We start from the raw sequence: 21478 nt of genomic DNA on the forward strand, positions 1-21478 counted from the left end.
GCTCAACAGGTAGTGATCAATGGCTCCATGTCTAGTTGGCAGCCGGTATCAAGTGGAGTGCCCCAAGGGTCGGCCCTGGTGCCGGTTTTGTTCAATATCTTCATAAATGGTCTGGAGGATGGCATGGATTGCACCCTCAGCAAGTTTGCAGATGACATTAAACTGGGAGGAGAGGTAGATACGCTGGAGGGTAGGGATAGGATATAGAGGGCTCTAGACAAATTGGAGGATTGGGCCAAATGAAATCTGATGAGGTTCAACAAGGACAAGTGCAGAGTCCTGCACTTAGGACGGAAGAATCCAATGCACCGCTACAGACTAGGGACCGAATGGCTCGGCAGCAGTTCTGCAGAAAAGGACCTAGGGGTTACAGTGGACGAGAAGCTGGATATGAGTCAACAGTGTGCCCTTGTTGCCAAGAAGGCCAATGGCATTTTGGGATGTATATGTAGGGCGTTGCCAGCAGATCGAGGGACGTGATTGTTCCCCTCTATTTGACACTAGTGAGGCCTCATCTGGAGTACTGTGTCCAGTTTTGGGCCCCACACTACAAGAAGGAGGGCAACAAAAATGATTAGGGGTCTGGAACACATGACTTATGAGGAGAGGCTGAGGGAACTGGGATTGTTTAGTCTGCGGAAGAGAAGAATGAGGGGGGATTTGATAGCTGCTTTCAACTACCTGAAAGAGGGTTCCAAAGAGGATGGATCTAGACTGTTCTCAGTGGTAGCTGATGACAGAACAAGGAGTAGTGGTCTCAAGTTGCAATGGGGGAGGTTTAGGTTGGATATTAGGAAAAACTTTTTCACTAGGAGGGTGGTGAAGCGCTGGAATGGATTACCTAGGGAGGTGGTGGAATCTCTTTCCTTAGAAGTATTTAAGGTCAGGCTTGACAAAGCCCTGTCTGGGATGATTTAGTTGGGGATTGGTCCTGCTTTGAGCAGGGAGTTGGACTAGATGACCTCCTGAGGTCCCTTCCAACCCTGATATTCTATGATTCTATGATCACAGAATCATAGAAACACAGGCACTGACTCTGTGGGTACTCCAGGGCTGGAGGACGCACAGAAACAAGTTAGGGGGTGCTTAGTACCCACTGGCAGCCAGCTCTCCCCCCACCCATCGCTTCCCACCCAGTGTCGCCCTGCCAATCAACTTCTCCCCCTCCTTCCCAGCACCTTCCACCCGCTGTGGATCAGCTGTTCTGGCTTGCAGGAGGCACTGGGAGGGAGGGAGAGGAGCGAGGGATGGGGCGTGTTTGGGGGAGGGGGCAGAACTGGGGGAGAAGAGACAGGGTGGGGGCATAGTGGGGGCAGGAAGAGGCTGGGCGGGGTGGGGATTTGGGGGAAGGGGTGGAGTGAGGGCAGGGCCTGGAGCTGAGCGGGGGTTGAGTACCCCAGGGAAACCTGAAAGCCGGCGCCTGTGCATAGAAATGTAGGGCTGGACAGGACCTTGGGAGCACAAGCCCAGCCCCCTGCACTAAGGAAGGACCAAGTATAGCTAGACCATCCCAGAGAGGTGTTAGTCCAACCTGTTCTTAAAAACGTCCAGCGACAGGGAAGCCTATTCCACAGCTTAACTCTCTTTCTAGTTATAAGGATTTTCCTAATACAGTAGAACCTCAGTGTTACAAATGCCTCGGGAACGGAAGTTGTTCGTAACTCTGAAACGTTCATAGCTCTGAACAAAATGTACTGGTTGTTCTTTTAAAAGTTTACAACTGAACATTGACTTAATAAAGCTTTGAAACTTTACTGTGCAGAAGAAAAATACCGCTTTTAACCATCTTAATTTAAATGAAACAAGCACAGAAACAGTTTCTTTCCTTGTCAAATCTTTTTTTTAAACTTTCCCTTTATTTTTTTAGTAGTTTACCTTTAACATAGTACTGTACCATATATGGGTTTTGGGGTGTGTGTGGGGGGAGAGCATGTCTTTGCTGCTGTCTGATTGGGTGCTTCTGGTTCCAAATGCAGCGAGAGGTTGACTGGTCAGTTCGTAACTGGTGTTCATAACTCTGAGGTTCTAGTGTTTCTAACCTAAATCTCCCTGGCTGCAGATTAAACCCATTACTCCTTGTCCTACCTTCAGTGGGCCTGGAGAACACTCAATCCCCGTCTCCTTTATTACAGCCCCTTACATACATGAAGGATGTTCTCATGTCCCCCTCAGTCTGCTTTTTGCAAGACTCAACATGTCCAGGTTTTTTAACCTTTCCCCTTAGATCAGGTTTTCTAAACCTCTGATAATTTTTGTTGCTCCCCTCTGGACTCTCACCAGTTTGTCCACATCTTTCCTGAAGTGTGCTGCCCAGTACTGGGCATAGAACTCCAGCTGAAGCCTCACCAGTGCCAAGTAGAGAGGGACAATTACCTCCCATGTGTTGTATATGACACTCCTATTAGCCGTTGTCATAACTTCTTCACATTGTTGGCTCATATTCAGTTTGTGATCCACTGTGACCCCAGATCCTTGTCACCAGCACTGCCACCCAGCCAATTATTCCACATTTTGTGGTTGTGCATTTGATTTTTCCTTCCTAAGTGAAGTCCTTTGCACTTGTCTTGACTGAATTTCAGCCTGCTGATTTCAGACCAATTCTCTAATTTGTCAAAGTCATTTTGAATTCTAATCCTGTCTTCCAACGTGCAGCCATTAGAAATACAAGACTCACTGGGGACATGGAGGCTTAATTCACTGACTCTCAGGACCAGGGCCATCTCCCTGCCACTCCCAGGCTGAGGCTGGATTGTCAGGGCAATCGGAGCTCTAGTCATTGCAGAGCTGAGTCACCATAAACTTCTCAATAGTTCCCCCTCCCTCCCCCGGGTATCTCTGCACTTCAATTAAAAACCCACAGCTGGCCTGTGCCAGCTGACTCAGGCTTGTAGGGCTCGGGCTAAGGGGCTGTTTAACTGTGGTGTAGACATTCAGGCTTAGGCCTGGTTCCCCCGCATGCGCACTAGGGCATATGCAGAGTTCACCCCTAGCAGTCTAAAAGGTTAGAGCAGGGTAGTAAGTAGTTATGAGGCCATCAGTGTTAGGAGACTGTTTCCTGGTAAGGGCCAAGCTGTTGTTTGCTTGAGAGTGCGAGTACCTCACCGTCACTGCCCACGCCCCAGAGGAGGCGCTGCTGGGCTCCTGAGGGTGGATGCAGCATCCCCTGCTTGATTTCACCAGCTGTGAAGAAGTAGGCATGAAGCACAGGTTGTGATTGCCCTCTCCCCGACACCTTGGATTCCTTGAGTCAGAAGACGGACAGCCTCTCACCCAGAGGAGAGGTTGCCTTCCCCCCACTCCAGCAGGTTCTGCTCACTTGGGGCAGCCAATCCAATCTAAATTAGACGGGTTTTGTCTGCAAAGCAGAGAAAGCACCTGTGACCCTAATAATGCCTCAGTGCCAAACAGTGGCAAAGGGCTCACTATTCTGGGTAACAGCAATTCCTATCAAGCCTGACAAAGACATTACACCCGACATGCTGCTTTCACAGTATTGATCCAAAACGGGTCGTGTGAGGTATCTAATAAAAGCTTATGTCATGCTGATCCTCAGAACCATGCCAGGATGTGTGGATGGATGCTATTTAAGAAGTTCGGTATATTTACTAAACACACGTTTTAAACTCCAGATCAAGGCAGGGATGACAAACAGGTTTTGAGACAAAGGAAGCTGATTCACCTGTCTCACGGTCAGCTATGTAAATTAAGTATTGTAAGCCAATACAATGGAAGCCCATTTTTGCATATGGAGTCAACAGGAGAACACAAAGACAACTTGGAATCAGCAGCCCAGGAAAGAGTTATTGGGGGTCATCCAGCATCAGGGGACAAAAACAGTGGACTTTGGGATAGAAGAGAAAGGCAAAGAGACATATTTTTCATCCTTCACTGAGAAAGCAAAAAAGGACAATGCTTCTGCATTCACAAAAGTTGGACCCTAGCCATGTTGGTCAGTAATGGCGGGAGATTGCTTTAGGTGAGAAACTGCTTTAGACAAAGATTTTAAAGCCAAGTTTAAACTCTAAGAAGCAGGTAATACTTGTTGTTTTTTATGTAACCTATTCTTCTTGTTAGCCTTACTCACCATTTCTTAACTTTTTGGTGGTAATCTGATGATTGTTTTCACTATACATATATCTCAGTGCTGTGATGTTATAAGGACCTGAGCATGAAATGTTGTAGCTGGTTTGGCTTCCCTGGCTTCTCCGCACAACAGTCCCTCTGCTCAGCACTGGTGGGCCACAGTGAAGGAGATGGGAGAGAGCTCTGCACCAATTCACAGCCCTCTGTATATCAAGGCTGGTCAGACTCAGTGCAGGACTTCAGCCCCTCACCATGGCCTGTCCCCGCCCTCCCATCACAGGCAATGCAAGCCTAGCCCAGTGCCCTGTGGAGGGGCTCGGCCAGTCCATCCCATCATAGACTCTGCCAGCCAGCATGGTGGTGGGGGGCGACCTTGTCTTTCCTCCCTCCCATCACAGATCACCTCTGCCTAGCACAGAGCCCTGGGTGGGTCAGGGCGGTGTGAAAACTGCCAATTACTAACTGGGGCAGTGAAATGGAGGGGCCCGATGGGAATTCTAGCTGGTGCCTTCATCATTAAATTTACTTGGATTTAAAACTCAGAGTCCCATTTAATGTGCCTGACTGGGCTAAGGCTCCTCCCCATGTGCACTGGGCCATGTGCAGAGGTAACCTCTAGCTTTATCCGTGGCCACAGGGTTTTGGGTCCCTGTCAACCCCCATGCCTGCTGCACCCTGTCTCCCTGGTTATGGGGCCTACTCACTCACTTGCTAAAGTGGGCATTGTGTGCCTACGATTACGGTATGGGCCATCTGGACCACTGAACATGGAGGCTACTGAGCATAGCACAGTCTAGGGCAGTCAGGAAAGCATCAGATCCCCGTCTGACAGTGACTTCCCTGGAGGAAGCAGTCTGGCCCCATAACCTGTACCATGTAGGACGATCTGTGGGATCGGGTTTGGCGTGGCACAGACAGCAGCCTGTACAGGTACAGGGCCCCCCCAGGAACCTCCTCTCATTCAGTACTTACAGGGTTCATGGATTCCAGGGTTGTCACTGAATTCCAGGACGTAGAGATGTCTCCCCTGGACACTGCGGCCAATAGTGTAAATCCTGGTGATATCGGGACACTCGTTGTGCACATTGAACAGGGCCTGTACCAGCTGCTCATAGCGGTGGTGGAAAAAGTTCACAGAGGCTGCCACTTCAATCAGAAGCAGGAATCTCACAAAAGGCCAGAGCAACTGAGACATCCTTAGCGCTGGGATTAACTCAGATCTCAGAGCTCCCTTCCTGACAGGAACTAAAGTGCAAACTCAAACCAGCTCTCTCCAGTTTCACAGCCAAGTGCCAGCCCACTGCACCTGCAGGGTGGTGGGGGCTGGAGTTGGGGAAAGAGTCTCTGGAACTGGGCTGCGAATGCCCCCGCACAGCTTGGAATGCTTTCCAGCTCTGAGCTTTAGCATCAGGGCTCCCACCCGCCCCAGAATCACTACAGAGCCAGCTCTGTGTTTGGAAAGTTTCACTGATTCCTGTTCATTTATTAACTGGATGGTAAACAGGGCCCTGAAGCCACGGACTGTCACTGCAGGAGAAGCGCAGGGCTGGACAGCTGGCTGCTGTGGGGTTCAGGAGCCACAGAGGCTCCACAGCTGCCATATCTGTTGGCTTGCAAAGCAAGAAAGAGAACAGAAGAGGGACACCAAATGCAAGAGGAGCCCTCCAGAAACCAGAGGAACGGGACATCGGGGGGGGAGCAGCGACTTGGCCTTCACAGCACTTGCCAGCAAGGATACCCAGCTCTTCTCAGCTCTGGGTCCCAACGCACTTTACCAAGGACAGGTTGGCATCACTGTACCCTATTTCATGGGGAGGAAACACCGGCCAGCAAGTGAGGGCTAGAGATGAGCCCAGAGCCAGCGTTCCCCAAACTCCAGCCACCGCCTGTGCCACCTCCTTAGTAACCAGAGCAGCCAAAACACTGGCTCAGACAAACCAACCCACCAAAGCCAGAGTATTGGAGGCCAAGAAGAATCTGCCAGCCAGGAGTGGGGCTCCATGCCCCGCCCTCCCTATTGCGATTTGAGATGCTGTGCCCATCACTCCCAGGGGAGAAGCCTGCTCCCCCAGCCTCTGCTCATGGTGCAGAGTGGGGCAGTTCAGAGCTAAGCGCTGTTTCAGTCCCAGGTTTATAACTTCTGCCCCTGAGGAGCTGCTGACCCAGCAGCTCCTTCATGGGCCCTCCCTGCTCCCCATGTCTGAGAGCAAAATGCCTGTATTGGTCAGGAGCAGACAACACAAGGAAACTTCAGCACCATCTGGCCACTCCTTAAGAAAGGATCCCTCACGTAACCTATTCCCCACGCCCCTCCACTCCATAAACCACCTGTCCCCCCACCCCTTGGGGAATGGGTGCTGCACAGCACCCATTCCCCACACCCTGGAGAAGGGGGTCCATGCGGCACCCTTCTGGGCTCCATTTCCTCCATCATTCTGCAAGGATTTTCCAGGTAAGGGCAGCACGATTCTGAGGAAAGGCTGTTTATTACTACTAAAGCAAGTATTGGAGGCTAGTAGGCAAATCAGGGACAGACAGGTCTATGTGCAGCCTGCAGCATCGAGAGGCGAGAGTATCCTCCTACCCATAGCCGCCATTAGAAATTCGTTTGGCTGGGTCAGTCCTGCCACATCCCCTGCTCACTGAATTCCTCCACTCAAAATAAACTTCCTGACCCTGCTGAGCACTGTTCTGCACTAGCCTCTACATCTTGTTCCACATCACACCCTACCCTCACCCACTTCACTGCACCAGGCCAGTGTATCCTTTGTCTGCTCCTGTCTTGGTGCTTTCTCCCATGCCAGCCCCCACCCCCAGGTTCCCAGTCCAAGGCACCAGGCCCCCACCCCACGCCTCATTTAAGGCCCCATTCTATGGAAAGAGCAAATCCTTAAAACTCACAATGACTCATTTTGGGGAGGCCCAGATATACAAGGAAAAGGAATAAATATACATTTAACAATATATTAACCCCCTTCTTCCACCCCCAATTTAACTCCTTGCCCCCGAGTCTCATCTTCTGTCTCTGGAGGTGATACGCTCTCAGGAGCAGGAACTCTCTCCAGTTGTGCTTTGTACAGGTGCTAAATACATCAGATAAGAAATGGTGCAGCAGGCACCAGCCTCTGTTAATGCTTGCAGGAAAAAAGCAAAAGGCATAGCACTTGGAAAGGGCTTTGAGGAATTCTGTAGGCACAGATGGTAGGTGCCCCAGGGCTGAAGAGAGTGAAAGGAGGAAACTGGTGTAACCTCGGAGCACTAGTGGGCTGCACTGACTTTTGGCAGGGAAGGTGCACTCAGAGGGGGTGGCAGATTTCTTGTGTAGGATGGTGTTACTCAGCCATTGGAGCACTGTATCGTGGGCTTAATGAGATACTGTAACACCTGGGCATGAGCCCCTCCCTCCACCACACCCTCACAGCTCTGCTATTCACAGGTGGCCTGTGACTGATGCTGTAACAGGAAGGAGCCTGGGGCCCTAATGGTGGAAAACATGCCAAGATTGCTCTGCGCACTGGTGGTTTGGTAAATCTCCCTTCTGGCCCTAAGGAAATAATGGGACACAGAAAGAACTCACAGTAAGTTTACAGGGGAAACGAACCAGGAGCAGTAAATTGGGGGAAGGTGAGTAGCAGGTGGTACTGGTCTTTGTTAACACCTGCAAATAGGGCAAACAAGTTAATTAAGTTTACAGCAGATACCAAATGAGTTGCAAACACCAGTGAGGATAGTGAAAAACACAAAGAGCTCTATGTGTTAGAAACAGGGACAGGAAAGAAAATGAGACTTACTTTGGAAACAATGCAGCTACTACAGCTGGCAACATTTATCCAAACCCTAGAAATTCAGAGAGGGAAAAACTGGGAGGCAATGATAGTGACGAGTAAGGGTAGGAATCTGCAATATGAGAGTGCAGCAAGAGAAACAAAAAAGCCAACATGATCCCAGGTTTCACAAGCAAAGGCCTCAGGTCACAGGACAGGAAGAGGACGGTCTCTCTATACACAGCCTGGAAGACTCCAGCTGGAAGATTATTTGCAATTCTGAGCATCTTGTTACCAGAGAGATATTGGCAAAACTGGAGGAATTTTCAGGGAAGAACCACAAAAATGAGCTGGGGCTGGAGGGAAAGATTCAGTAGAGAAAGATTAAAAGAGCTAAATATATTTGACTTGGCTAAGTGACAATTTTTTTGAGGTGGTGGGGCAGGGGGACGCCAACATATCTACAAATAGTGGCCATGCATAAATGTTACAGGTGGAGAGGGCTGATTTAGGATACAATCCAAGGGGACATGATTATGAAGAATTGGATCAAACTGAACAACAGAAAATTTAATTTGAAGCTCAGGAGAATCTTCCTGATGGTGAGACACCTCAAGCTGGGTTGTTGAGTGGATGGGGCAGGAGCCCCACCACTCACTGGGAGGCAGATGGATCCAGCTGGAGAACTGTCTGCCAGGAGATGGGGTGGGAGCCCCACCACTGGGATGTTTAAAACTGGACTAGGAAAGACCCTAGAAAACATGCAATGGAGAAAAATCCTTCCTGGGACTTTTCCATCTCATTCCAAAAATGAAATGACTCCCCTCTTCCTCATTATGGCCATTTTCCCACCCTCTGGAAAAGAGTGAGGAAACTCCACGGGTGTCGATCAACAAGTCTTGATTTTAAGAAGGATACTGAAATTTATATGTGTGTAGAATGAAAAATCTGGTGCAGCAGGGCTGGGCAGGAAAGCTAGGGATTCAGACTGGTGTCAAGGAAAGTGTGTGACCCCCGTGAGGGGGGCGCAGACCCTCTGGCCTCAGCACATGCCCCCAAGCCCTGTGGGGCACACACCTAGCAGCCCCTAGGCTCCGGCACCTGCCCCGCAGCACTCGCACACGCCAGCTGCCCCAGCAGAATTCTGGGTCTGGGGTGCGATCTGGTGCTCAGTGCAGAGAGCAAGGCATAAGAAACACTGGGTAGTGTCAGCATTACAAATCAGTGTTTTCAGAGTGGGAGTGAAGGCCCAAGCAGTCAGAATCTGCCATCCTGTACTGTTCCCACTGCCATGTCATCTGCCCCAGACAAGAGACTCCAGCAACTCAGCCTGTTCTACTAGGTTTTAACGATAGGCCAAGGGAAGCATTTGCAGCCAGTGGCTGCACTGGGAGGTTGTTGGACTTGGGAGTGGGGAGTAAGTGGGGTTGTTTTAAGTCAGTAGCTAGGGGACGGGATGGTGCTGGAAGGCTGGGCACCTACCCAGCCTTTAGCCCTGCATGAGTCTCAGCCATTTTACTGAGGGCTGGGCGCCTACCCAGCCTTTAGCCCTGCATGAGTCTCACTCTGTTCTACTGCTGTGAAGTTTCAAGCCTGACCTTTGTGTGAAGGGGAGAAGGTGAACAGCTGGTGGAATTTATCCGGCCTGAAGGCAGCAGAGTCTGATTGTGTTGCAGGTCCCTGCTGCAGCCTGGAAAGTTATAAAGTCCAACTCAGGAAGCCTGCCTGGAAAGAGGTTGCTCAGAATTGGAGCCAAGAGTCACAAAGCAAGGGAGGCCTTGCATACAGTGGGCTAAATTCAGCCCAGGTTCTCTGCTGACTCCCACGCAAGAGCTGGGGAAACACCCTACAGGGAGAGACTTGAGGAGCTCAGTCTGTTTCATTTTCCCAAAAGAAGAGCAAGAGCCAAGAGGTGACATGATTACAGTGTAGAAGTAATTCACAAGGAGAAAATACTGGGGATTAACAAGCTCTTTCACCTCGAGGAGAGAGGCAGAACAAGAACCAACAGCTGGATGCTGAAGCCCGTCAGTTAGAAATGAGGCACCAGTTTTTAAAAGGGTGATTAACCATTGGAACAAACTATACAGGAAGGGGTGGGTTCTTCATCTCTTGGAGTCTTCAGATCCAGACTGGAGGCCTTTCTGTAAGATACACTTTAATCAGGCTCCAGTTCCTGAGCTGGATGCAGGGCTAACTAGTGAACCTCTTTGACCTGTGCTATATAGGAAGTTTGGCCTGAAAGCCTATGACTCTGTGGTTTGGGGCAGCTTTTCCTAAGCAGAAAGTCCTTGAAGGTCAGAGCAGGGGGAAATGGCCAGTACAGAGAGCACCGCAGGCCATCTCCAGCCCACGGCATAGACAGTGCTGGCCTGGAAGGAAGGAGGCTGGTGGGATATATAGATTCAGTGCATTCTCTATACAGCCTTGGCCTGCAGGGCTCCTATGGGGATGCCAGATGAAAATTGCCTCTCTCAGTAGTGACCATCTCAAGTCCTCAAATATCCTAGAACTGGCTCCCAGGAATCATGAGATGAGCTTAACAAATCATAAAATTAAAAAAAAAACCCACACATTTAGGGTTCTTTTCTTGCCTTCGGAGCCTTTAGGGTTCATTCAGGCAACGTTTCCAAGTTCTCACAACCATCAGGGCTAGAAACTTGCTTTTTTGAAAGACAAGAAAAGAAATCTGAGCTTCTCACCTAATCACAATTCAAGAGCGGGTTTTAAAAAAAACACCAAATAGCTTGAGACTCGCAATTAAATCATGAGAACTGGCAACACTGGTTCTCCAACAGAGACCCCAAGACATCTGTCCAATCTCCCTTGGCACGATTCCCTACTAGGACAGAAGGGGCCAGTCTGGGATGGGGCATTCAATTACCCCTCTCCCCACACCAGCTTCAATTAATCTAGCTCATCAACTCAGAATTTCCTGACATTTGGCAATTCCAACTTCCTAGCCATCGGGCAAAACTCACTTACAGCCGTCACTTACCAGAACTGAGGGCTGCCCACTCAGAGGTGAAGTGTTACTGCTGACCTGAGAAGAGGGAGAGGACTAGACTGCAGGCTGGGGCAGACTCTCCATCCCATTCTGACAGCAAGAAGGGGCTGTTAGCCCAGTGGAAATGGCTCCCTGCAGAAGGAGGTTCCCTAGACAATGCAGAGTTGGTGGAAGGAAATGGGATGTGTCAGAGTCACTATTCTCAGCTGGAGCAGCCCTGATCATGTACTTCATTTACAGGGCAAACTTTCCCTTGTATTCTCCCATTCCAGCGCTGAGTTCAGAATGAAGACTCTGGCCCTGGGACCATTCCAGGGTCTCAGTGTATTTGCAGATGACAGAAAAATAGGTAGAGTGGTTAATAATGAAGGTGCCATGTCAGTTATACAGACCAACTGGATCGGCTGGTAAGCTGGGCCTTTTGATACGGCCAGATGCAAGGTTATATCTAGATGTAAAGGGCAAGGGGAGCAGGTTGCAGAACCTGGTCTCCAGCCTGAGTCAGAGTGGCTACATGGCTATTTTTAGCCCCACAGCACAAGTCCCACGAGCCCAAGTCAGTTGACCTGGGCTCTGAGACTCACTGTTGCAGAGGGTTTTTTTGCTGTGTAAACATACCCTTAGTGGTCATGGTAGATAAACCGAATGTGGGCACCCAACATGATGCTGTAGCTAAGAGGGTGAATGTAATCCTTGGATTTATAAAGAGGGTAATATCAAGCAGGAGTAGGGGTGAGGTCTTACCTCTGTATACAGCATGTCAATGCTTCAAAAAAAGGATGTTCAGATATTGGAAAGTATTCAATAAAGAGCGACAAAAACGCCTTGAGGTCTAGAAAAGTTGCCTTAGAGTGAGTCTAGAGTAGCTCTATTTCGTTTATCCAAGAGAAGGTTCAGAGGTGACTTTATGATGGTCTACAAGTACCTACAAGGGGGAAGAGATTTCTGACAGTAAATGAGGCATAATGAGATCAGTGGATGGAAGCTGAAGCTAGACAAATTCAGACTAGAAATAAGGTGCAGATTTTGCACAGTGAGGGTAACTGACCATTAGTACAACGTACCTATGGTTGTGGTGGGTTCTCCATCACTTAATGTTGATGCAAGACTGGATACCTTTCTAAAAAAATATGCTCTAGCTCAAACAGAAGTTATGGGTTTGATACTGAAATTACTGGGTGAGATTCTCAGGCCTGTGTTATGCAGGAGGCCAGACTAGATGATCTGAGTGGACCATTCCGGCCTTAAACTCTATACATCTCTGGCTGCTGAAAGGAGGTTGTGCCGATCAGGATAAAGCTCCCTCCATCTGATTCCCCTCCACAGCTCTGCTTGGGGACTAAGTAGAGACCTTTATTAGCCAACCCTTTACCCCACAGCACTGGCTTTGGGGAATCTCCTTTTCTTTTTGCCTCCAAAGCAGGGGAATCACTATCATGGGAGGAGATTTGCAACTGGCTCCTTTTGATGCATGAAGACGCCTCACAGTGTTTTCTGCTTGTTATAGAAGTTAAGTCCCAGCTTCCACTCCAGTTCTTTAGCAAAAAGTGGGAAGAGTGACCTCACAGGAGGCTGAAATCTGATCAGTTGCTGTCCCATACTAAAGGCTAGAAAATGGGCTGGTGTGTACATTTGGGAGGGGCTGGAAGGTGTGAGGGCTTGAGGTTGAGATGGTAAGTCTAAGCAGGGGGAAAGAAAAGAATTTTCAGATTGTGACTAATTTTCATGCACGTCGCAAACACAAAGCATGAATCAATTAATCAGTATTTGCATGTTTCGGGTTTACACTGCTGCCATGTGTCTTTTAAAGGAACATGATCTACTAAACACCCTTCCCTGGGGCCTAGGTTTCTATGTGATTAGCATTGCCAGAGAGATGGTCCCGCTGGAATCTTGTAGGTGTGCTGTAGGGTCCAGTGTCCAGGGAACCCTGCCTGCAGGTACAATAAAACAAAGTTTGCAAATGATCCTTGCCCAGTGTGAGTTATTCCTGGAGGGATCAGTGGTGTCTGGCTAAGAATGTGTGTGACCAGATAGACAGGTCCCTTACATCAGACTCAGTCTGGACAGGGGCCTGCTATGGGCCAGTGATAAGTTCTGGAAGGTGGTGAGAGAAGAGGTTTCCTTTCATATATACAGCAATCTTCTGTGGAAGGAACATTTTGCCTCCTAGTATTTCAGGTCTGTTGCCAGGGTTCAGCCAAGGCTGCTGGCCTCCTCCAGACCCAACATCTTCTGTTCCTTCTCCCTCACATCTGCTTGTCCCATATTGGTGTCCAGCTGTGTGGCCAGCTAAGCAGTGGGCAGCTGGGATCCAGAAGGTTTTGCATGATAGGCAGAGCTAGGACACAGCATGCTCCTGAGGAGCTGAAGGGGGCCAAGGGCAGCAAGCTTGGTTTGTGCTGGTGCAGATGCCCTGCTCAGACAGGCTCTGAGCAGCTGTGGGGACCATCTCCCAAGGAAAGGAAATAGATCTCTGCACAGTGCAATAGCTTCCTGCGTAACCCTGAGATTAGCCCCACAGCCAGCTTGGTGCTTCCAAGTCACAGCAGTTCCCTCAGGGATTACTGCTGTCTCTGTCTAAGCAAGACCAAAAGAGAACAAGCAGCAAAGGGAGCCGAAAAGCTGCGGCTTCATGTGATCCATTCAAGAAGGGACCCCAGCAAGATACACCTCCACAGAGAAGAGGAGCCTATGGTATCCCAGCATCCATCAGTGCAGGTGTGAGCCAGAGGAGAAGATTGAATGCCCTTGTACAGGCAGTAGCTTCAGTGAAAGGCAGGAGGGACTCTGCTGGATAAGGCTGGCTCTGCAGGTGACCTCAGAACTCTGTATGACAGCTGGTGTGGCAGGGGCCCATTATAGCCTCCACTGCGGGATTTGCCTCTCCCTAAATGAGTCCCTTCTGCAGGCACTTCGGTTTGTGGAAGGTAAGCCAGCCAAGCAGGAGCACAGCCACCAACACGAGAGAGCAGAACACCATGAGCCCCACATAACTGGCATGGGAGAGAGGGCGTGTCGGGGGCTTCTCTGCAGGGATCATGTTTGTCAGGTTCAGCATGTAGCCCAGAGTCCAGCCTGCGTCACTGCTGCCAATCTGGAAAAGAGGACAAGACCTGAATTACCTATCAGGACTACGGAATGTACAGGGAGTGGGTTGGTATGGACAAGAGAGACTCAGAGGGTCAGGTCTCTTCTAGGGGCGGTGGTATGGGGCAAGGTGTCTATGTGTGTGGGAGGGGGCAGGGTGGAGGTGGTGTCACAAGTGTTATAGCCCAACAGAGAGGGGGTGGTATATAGGGTGTGGGTGTCACATGCATAGCCCTCCCTATCTAGAAACTCTCCGCACATGTGAAGTTACCTTTCCAAGGAACTGGATGCTTTCCCATTTCTCTGTAGTGAATCCATAGCCATTCTCCAGGAGGGAGAGGATGTAGGTCCCGGAGAAACAATATTCACTCAGGTACTTCTCTTTTATCTTGGGAAATTCTGCCTTTACCTGGAGCAAGACAAAGACGTCACTTGCTTGCTGCTCCACATGGTTACCACAGGCCTGGCTTGCACCACAGACCTCTCTCCAGGTGCTGGTAGCATCTGCCCACTCCATCATTAGCATTAATCTAGATTCTAGCAGCGCCAGATGTTTCAGAAGTTCTCCCCTAGCACTGGATGAATGGTGGGAAGTATTTATGTATGTGTGGGCCTCTCCTAACAGCTTCTCACCAGTAGAGATGTCACTTAGCCAAAAGCAGAGCAGGAAAGGACTCCTACAGACACCACAGCAAGCAGCGCCAGAGTGCAGGAGAAGGTACGTGTGCTGTAAATTGGCATAGGGAGGATTCCGCACAATGGCAAATCTAGACGTTCCCTAGAAACGGTTTGTGAGGGGGAAGTACACCTGCTGCCTGGCTCCCACACACAGCCATTACCACCAGGGCTCATCCCTGACTCCTGGGTGCTATCGCAGAGCAAGAACCTCATGCTGCTGCAGCCGGTCACTCTCTTACCTCGTGCCAAGGTCTGGAGCAGAATCTTTCCACGGTGCTTGTCACTTTGTCCAGGGGGACTGGGTTCTTCTCTGTCGTCAGGTTTAAAAAGTTCATCACAAAGTAGAAAGCAGAAAATGCCTGGAAGGGGAGAAAATTTTAAACCTGCTTAGCCTTAGTATGGAAAGCAGAGTCCAAATCCGAGCAATGAAACTCCAGAGCATGGGGCTCCCTCTTTGAATCCAAAGTGTTTGCGTAAACAGAAATCCCAGCACAAGGGCGCATTCCAGCTTGCATAGGGCTCCATGAACATGCCCGTGGGCTGCACATCTGGGTGTCTGGGGAGAGGGTTTTGCAGCTGGCTGGGTCAGGATGATAGGTGCCAAGTATTCACACTCTCATGGGGGTGGAGCAAAGGATAGCGACTCGATCACTGCCTCCTATTATAGGTGAGGTTGGTAGCACTGCTATTGTTACGTTTGCGGACACTTCCCATTATAAGAGCTCTTTTTCAGTGCTTATACTTTGCCAAACTTGAGAGTTCCCACACTGAGTTTCTATCTCAAGCTAGTGTGTTGCAGGGAGGGTGTTTGTTTTGTTTTTTGAAGTTTCAGGCAAAATGTTTAAGCTGTTCTAAGAATTTAATTTCAGAAAAATAGAGTGTTTTCTGATGTTAAAAAATTCTGGTAACTGTTTCCTTGAGAAGCAATAGCAATTAGCAGCTAAAATTTCAAAGATTCTGTGCACACTGAGAATGTTTCCTCCCTCACAGTTCCTCCATGTGTCAGACTGTGCATGCACCATCCCCACAGAACAACTGAGTATGTTCAAATCAGGGCTACAGGTGGTGAAGCCAGACTTTTCTGCAATACAGCTCCTGGGCCAGCCCAAGGTGGGCACTGAGAGCAAGAAGCCTGTCTCTTCTCTGCTCTCATTACTCTCCTAATGTTGCCCAGCAGCATGGAGGAGGAAACACATGATTCAAAAGCAGAAGAAGACAAAAGCAGCAGACTGTGAGGGGAAAGGCATAGATTGTGACAGGGAGCCTGGGAACTGGGACTGGAGAGGGGAAAGAGAGAGAACTGGGAATGGGAGCTGGGGAGAGACCAGGACTGGGACCGGGGAGGGGGGAGACTAGTAAAGAGCAGGGGAGTGGAGAGTGTGACTGCCTGGGCAAGGAAACTTGTAATGAGAACTGTCCGGGAGGGTGTGGAGGCCGGGACTGTTGCGCAAGGCAACTGAGACTGGGAGACTGTGTGGGGTGGTGGGAAAGACAGATCGAACGAGAAGCTGGGGCATGGGGACTGGGATTGGCTGGGCAAATAGACAGGGACTGATGGTGGAGGGGGGAGACTGGGATTCTGGAGGGCAAGAAGAGTGGGATGGGGATGAGACGTCTGAGAAGTGGAGACTGGACTGAGTAGTTAAGGAGAATAGGAATGGGATGAAGAGCTGGGGGTGGGAGAGAAAGAGAACTGAAGCAGGTTAGAAGGGACATGGCAGAAGGGGTCTATGTCCCACGCACAACACAGCTTAGACTGGTTAGGGATCATGGCAGCTAAGAGTGCATTGGCCCTGGCAGAGGTCCAGGCTGGCCTCCTGTCACCAGGTCTTGTGGCGTTATTTTGCTGTGTAGATCATCTCAGAGTTCACTGCCCTGCAAGCTACCAGTGCCACTCTGGGTATCTGACCTCCGGGCACTTTCTCTCTCCAGAATGCACGGGCACAAACACAGGCAGTGTGGGAGGTGGGGGGACACAAACTTGTGGACATATGGCTGTGATGTACAAAAGTCTGCTGTGTGGACACAACTCAAACCAAATTTGTTATAACTAGGTTGGATGAGTTCTCTGGTGGCATTTACAGGCTCAGTCCACACTATAAAGAGCCCGCGCCGCCCCCCTCCCCCCCCGCCAAAGTGCCTCACAGTCTTCCCTCCAGCCCCCCGGGAACATACCCTAAGCAGTCTCTTCGTGTCTGCTCTGGGTTAGAGCACGCCGCTGGGCGTCCAGACTCACCCCAAACTCCCCTTGTAATGGAGGCAGGAATATCCCATTGAAGGAGCAGCTGGAGTAAGGGCAATGGCTAGTGTTGAAGATCTTCTGGATGGTCGTTCGGCACCTTTGGTAATCCCCATTCCCCTGAAGGTGAAGCTGTGTGAATGGAAGCTGCTGCTCACCATTAGCTATACAGGGGTTCGTGTAGAGGTCACTTATATTCATAATCCTCAAATATCCTGGGTGAAAGCAGGGATCCAGGAGGCTGCCATTCCGCGTGCTCTGCAGGTAAAAAAACCAGGACATTGGCACTCAGTTCCAGAGAACAGGACCATGAAAACAGCAACAGGATGTACTGACCTAAGAAAGCTTCCCTGGGACTGGGGACAGATATAACACGCCAGGATTCTCATGCCAACCACAAACTCATCCTCTGTGCTCAGGAGTCCTGCTTTCTGTGTCGTGCTCCATCACAGGCCTCCTGTGTGGCTGCAGGCAAGTCATTTGCAGCCATATTTCCAAAGTTAGGCACTCAAAATGAGTGGGAATTTGAGATACTTTGGGCCTGATTTCCAGAGGTGCTGAGCACCCACAGCTCCTGCTGCCTTCAGTCAGAGCTGTGGGTGCTCAACACCCTCAAAACCAGACCCCTGATATCTCCAAGCTGGGTACCCAAGAACTGAGGCACCCCAAATTGGTGGCCACGTTTGAAACCTCTGGCCTTTGTTCCTGGCTGTAAGTCAGGAATAATGAGACTTCCCCATTGAAATCCACTGTTGTGAGGCTCAGGTTCCAGCCACACCGGGCTGAACCACAGTGGTGTGTGCAAAAAGCAACATGCCGAAGGTGAGAAGGGTCCAGAAACTCTCAGCCCCACAGGTACTGGCCCTGGAGCTCTCACACTTGCCTGTAGGTCACTGGCCAGCTTCAGGCGCAGAGCCTGGTCCTTCCCATAGCACAGGAAGCTGTGTGTATACACGTTGTAGTTCTTGCCATAGAGACGAAAGTGCAGTGAGTTCTCTTGAGATTCAATTGGCTCTTGGTCTGGTACAAAGGTGATCTGGGTGGAGGCTCCGCCAAGGTCCAGGGCCCCTGATGTCCCCCTGCTGGATCTCAGGTGAGGCAGAAAGTTCAGCCAGCCAGGCTTAAAAGAAAACAGGGATAATGAGACAAGGCTCCTGGCCTGGGGGTGAGGGAAACAGGAATAAGGGGAAAAGCTGGGAGGAGAGAGAGAGAGAGGAGGTAGCACAGGGCAGAAGGGAGGCATGGGGACCTGGAGCAGGGCACAGGGTGTGGGGAGAACAGGGTAGAGGGGCAAAATGAGGGGTCAACAGAGAGAGATGATGTACAGCAAGTGTCCATGGGAGGGTTAGAACACACAATCTGCAACTGAACGATCCCTATGAGAGATAGTAAAAAAAAAATGACACCTCTCTCTAGTGCCGTGTATGCCACAGAACCCCAAACACTTTACCAACAATACAGAGGAATCATTCTGCCAGCCACTGAAATGCTCCCACTCTGGGGTGGAACACAGTAACTGTTTAAAAGAACACAGCAGTGATTTAAGACGGGAAATTAAGGAGGATACCTTGTCTAGCTGAAACTGCAGGAGGAATTCTAGAAGCTTTCTGTTCCAATGCACTGACAAATTGTGCTTGTACCAGTGGTGTGGAGCCCATCATGACACCACCTCACATGTGAGAGCTGATGCATTTAGTTTCCTAACAAGCCCTTGGAAGCTGGATTGCTGAAGAATTGTGTGTGGTCACTTTCTGACCCCTGGTAAAAGGGGTTGTAAAAGAAGCCAGTGCTGGCGGAAGCCCTCTTGCCAAGTATGGTTTACAACGTCCCACCCCCCACATTTCTGGACTACTACACCAGCCCCAGCTATTGGACACGTTACCTGCTTGAAGTTGCCCAACAGGTAATTAATGGTGATCCAGCCATAGGCTCCTTCTTCCTGACCACTGATGACTCTGGCACCCTGGAAGTTGAAGGGGGATGAGTGCAGCGTCTTCTCCACTGCAGAGAGGACTCTGTCAGCTATACTTCTGTTCTGCAAGCTGGATGTATAGAGGAAAGGACTGAGTGACTCCGGTCTAGAAGCTCTCAGCAGCCTGTTGGTTTTACTGTACCCCCCAGGACACACTTGTGATACTTTTGGTAAGACAGGAGTGCAATCTGGATCTAACACACTAAATGTTCTCAGTGAAATCATTCCTTACTGTCTCACCATCCCAGCTTGTCCACCGCTGTTTCTGATGCTCACTCAGTTGCCACCGACAACAGCAGTCACTTCCTGAAGCAGAGCAGGAATCCCCACAGGCACACACCACTGAGCACACCCATTAGAGGACATCACTAAGGCTAACATTTAGGCACATGTATTTTAGTCACGGGTATTTCTGGACAGGTCATGGGCAATAAATAAAAATTCACAGCCTGTGAACTGCCCATGACTTTTACCAAAAATACCCGTGACTAAATCTCTACTTCTGGGCCCCACTGCTCTCGGGGGCCCCTGCTGGGGGGTTGGGGGGCTGCTCCAGTGCTGGGGGTTGACTGCCCCCGAGTCGCTGCTCCCGGGCACTGCTCTCTGGGCAGCTTCCAGGCACCCCAAGCCACTGCTCCAGCTGATCCGGGACTACTGCTGCTCGGGTGGTCCCCAGGGTACCCCCAGGACCGCTGCTCGGACGGTCCCCAGAGCCAGCCACACCAGCTGCTGTTCCAGCGGTCCTCAGAGCCAGCTACTCGGAGTCTCCTGAGCAGTGTCCGGTGCGGCTGGGCCCTGGTGCAGCCCGCGGGAGCGCTGCTTGGGCGGTCCCCAGGACCAGCTGCTGCTTGCACGGTACCTGAGCCAGCTGCCCAGGGCCTCCCGAGCAGTGTCTGGTGCGGCTGGCCTCAGGTACCGCCGGAGCAGCTGGCCCCGGGTTGCTCCAGCAGAGGCCAGTGAGGCCCTTGAGTCAGCCACACCAGCCGCTGCGGAAGTCACGGAAAGTCACGGAACCCGTGACTTCCACGACCTCCATGAAAGAATCGCAGTCTTAGATATCACACCCCGGGATTCCCCTCACAAGCCCTTGTATCGCTGCTAGAAAAGAAACAGCATGCCACAGTCTACCTTCATGGAGTCTCTGTAGGCAAGACTCATCTGGGAGTTACCTGACCAGCCAAGGAGCTGGAAGTAGGGATGGGGATATGCCTCTGTTTCACTAGGATACAAGAGATGTCCAGACATCCACTCATATGGGCCAGTTTGGGATGATACTACCACCATCTGAGCGTCCCTGTAATGGGGCCAGTACAGTGCATGGGCACTGTATGGGGAAAGAAAGTCAGGGCAGGGAAAGGGGTCAGAGCAGAGTGGTGAAGGGAGGAAGCAGGAAGAGAGCTAAATAGAGGGAGAAGCCTGGGTGGGGAGAGCAGGGGGAATCTGAGGTGAGGAGAAGAGAGAGGCACATTGTGTGAGGCAGAGATAGTAAGGGCTGACTGAGGAATCCTGGATATCCCTTGGTGACTCAGACACAGGAACACTGGTCAGAAGGTTCTGTTCTACACGCAGGATGGGCTCACATGTGGCTGAGCCATTGCCGTGGACGGGAAGAAGAGGGACTGAACAGGACACAAGCTGTGTAGTGTGGGGCCAGCGCGGTCGCATGCCAGTCTATTGAGCGGCACCAGTTATGAAATCAGCCCTTGGTATTTCCCATCCATGAGGGTACCTGCTGTGAAATTGACAAGACAGCCAACAGTCGGAGTGTTTACACAGACACTATGTCACCCTAACTACACTGAGGTAAGCCATATGCCTCTCATGGAGGTGGAGTCATTATGTTGGTGTAGTAGGGCACTTACATTGGCAGGAGCAAGGCTGTAGTGTGTACACACTGATATTACACCTAACTGTGTAGTGTAGACCAGGCTTGAGAGAAGGTGAAGGTTACATGTCTGCAGTACCTGAGCAGCCGCATTCCAGCTGTAGCCCCAAGGTAGACAGGGGTCTCTCCGTGCTGCTGTTCTGGAACCACTTCCTGAGCTCTTTTCATGCATTGCTGAAGGGAGAGGCCAGCTTTCTCTGTGTCCTGGGAGTAACCCGAGATCCCCAGACCTGGGGAGAAGGGGAAGAATAAGACATTCCATTTCATGCTCTCTTAACTGAGCCCTACAGCCCATAGCGAACCCTTTATATTACTCCGAACCTCTACTGCAGAGACATCAATAGCAACCCTCTTATTAAACCCAGCCTTAAAGCTTGTCTAATAGACTGCTAAGAATTCCTCCTCTATCAAGTGTTCACATCCTTATGCTGGGGGTGGGTGAAACTTCATGGAAGTTGGTGGCTGAAGCAGCTGCCTGTCACTCAGAACAAATGTAAAAAGCACCTAAACTCCTTTATGGAATAGACACATCTGAAACAGCAGGAGCCAACACCCAAAACACAGGCTGTTTGCAAAGGCTGGTTAGGAATCTGAGCTATATGGGCTGAGGGGTTTGATTGGGGACTGAATGCAAACACAGAGGGCTGGGTATTGTTGGAGGGAGGGTGGGGGATGAGAGAGACAGGCAGGAGAAACACCACAGAGTAGGCCCCAAGGAAGTCCCAGAGACAGCCAAAGAACACTTATAGTGTGACTCTGA

General features: G+C 50.5%; 2 protein-coding genes across 3 annotated transcripts in view; both read right to left on the reverse strand.

Moving 5' to 3' along the window:
* CPN1 (carboxypeptidase N subunit 1) overlaps window positions 1–6382 on the reverse strand; it is a 37310-nt gene extending 30928 nt beyond the window's left edge. The window contains exon 1 of the mRNA XM_007059082.4: window positions 5056–6382. Coding sequence (XP_007059144.1) covers window positions 5056–5278 — 223 coding nt within the window. The 5' untranslated portion in view covers window positions 5279–6382. The remainder of the gene's footprint in view (window positions 1–5055) is intronic.
* Window positions 6383–12604: 6222 nt separating this feature from the next.
* ENTPD1 (ectonucleoside triphosphate diphosphohydrolase 1) overlaps window positions 12605–21478 on the reverse strand; it is a 105037-nt gene continuing 96163 nt past the window's right edge. For both annotated transcript variants that reach the window (XM_037903614.2, XM_027821553.3), the window contains exons 4-10: window positions 20798–20948; window positions 18744–18903; window positions 17745–17981; window positions 16859–17119; window positions 14862–14981; window positions 14216–14353; window positions 12605–13951 (exon numbers count right to left, since the gene is read on the reverse strand). In XM_037903614.2, coding sequence (XP_037759542.1) covers window positions 13745–13951; window positions 14216–14353; window positions 14862–14981; window positions 16859–17119; window positions 17745–17981; window positions 18744–18903; window positions 20798–20948 — 1274 coding nt within the window. In that variant the 3' untranslated portion in view covers window positions 12605–13744. The remainder of the gene's footprint in view (window positions 13952–14215; window positions 14354–14861; window positions 14982–16858; window positions 17120–17744; window positions 17982–18743; window positions 18904–20797; window positions 20949–21478) is intronic.

The sequence above is a fragment of the Chelonia mydas genome, chromosome 7 (assembly GCF_015237465.2).
Source record: "Chelonia mydas isolate rCheMyd1 chromosome 7, rCheMyd1.pri.v2, whole genome shotgun sequence".
NCBI lineage: Eukaryota > Metazoa > Chordata > Testudines > Cheloniidae > Chelonia > Chelonia mydas.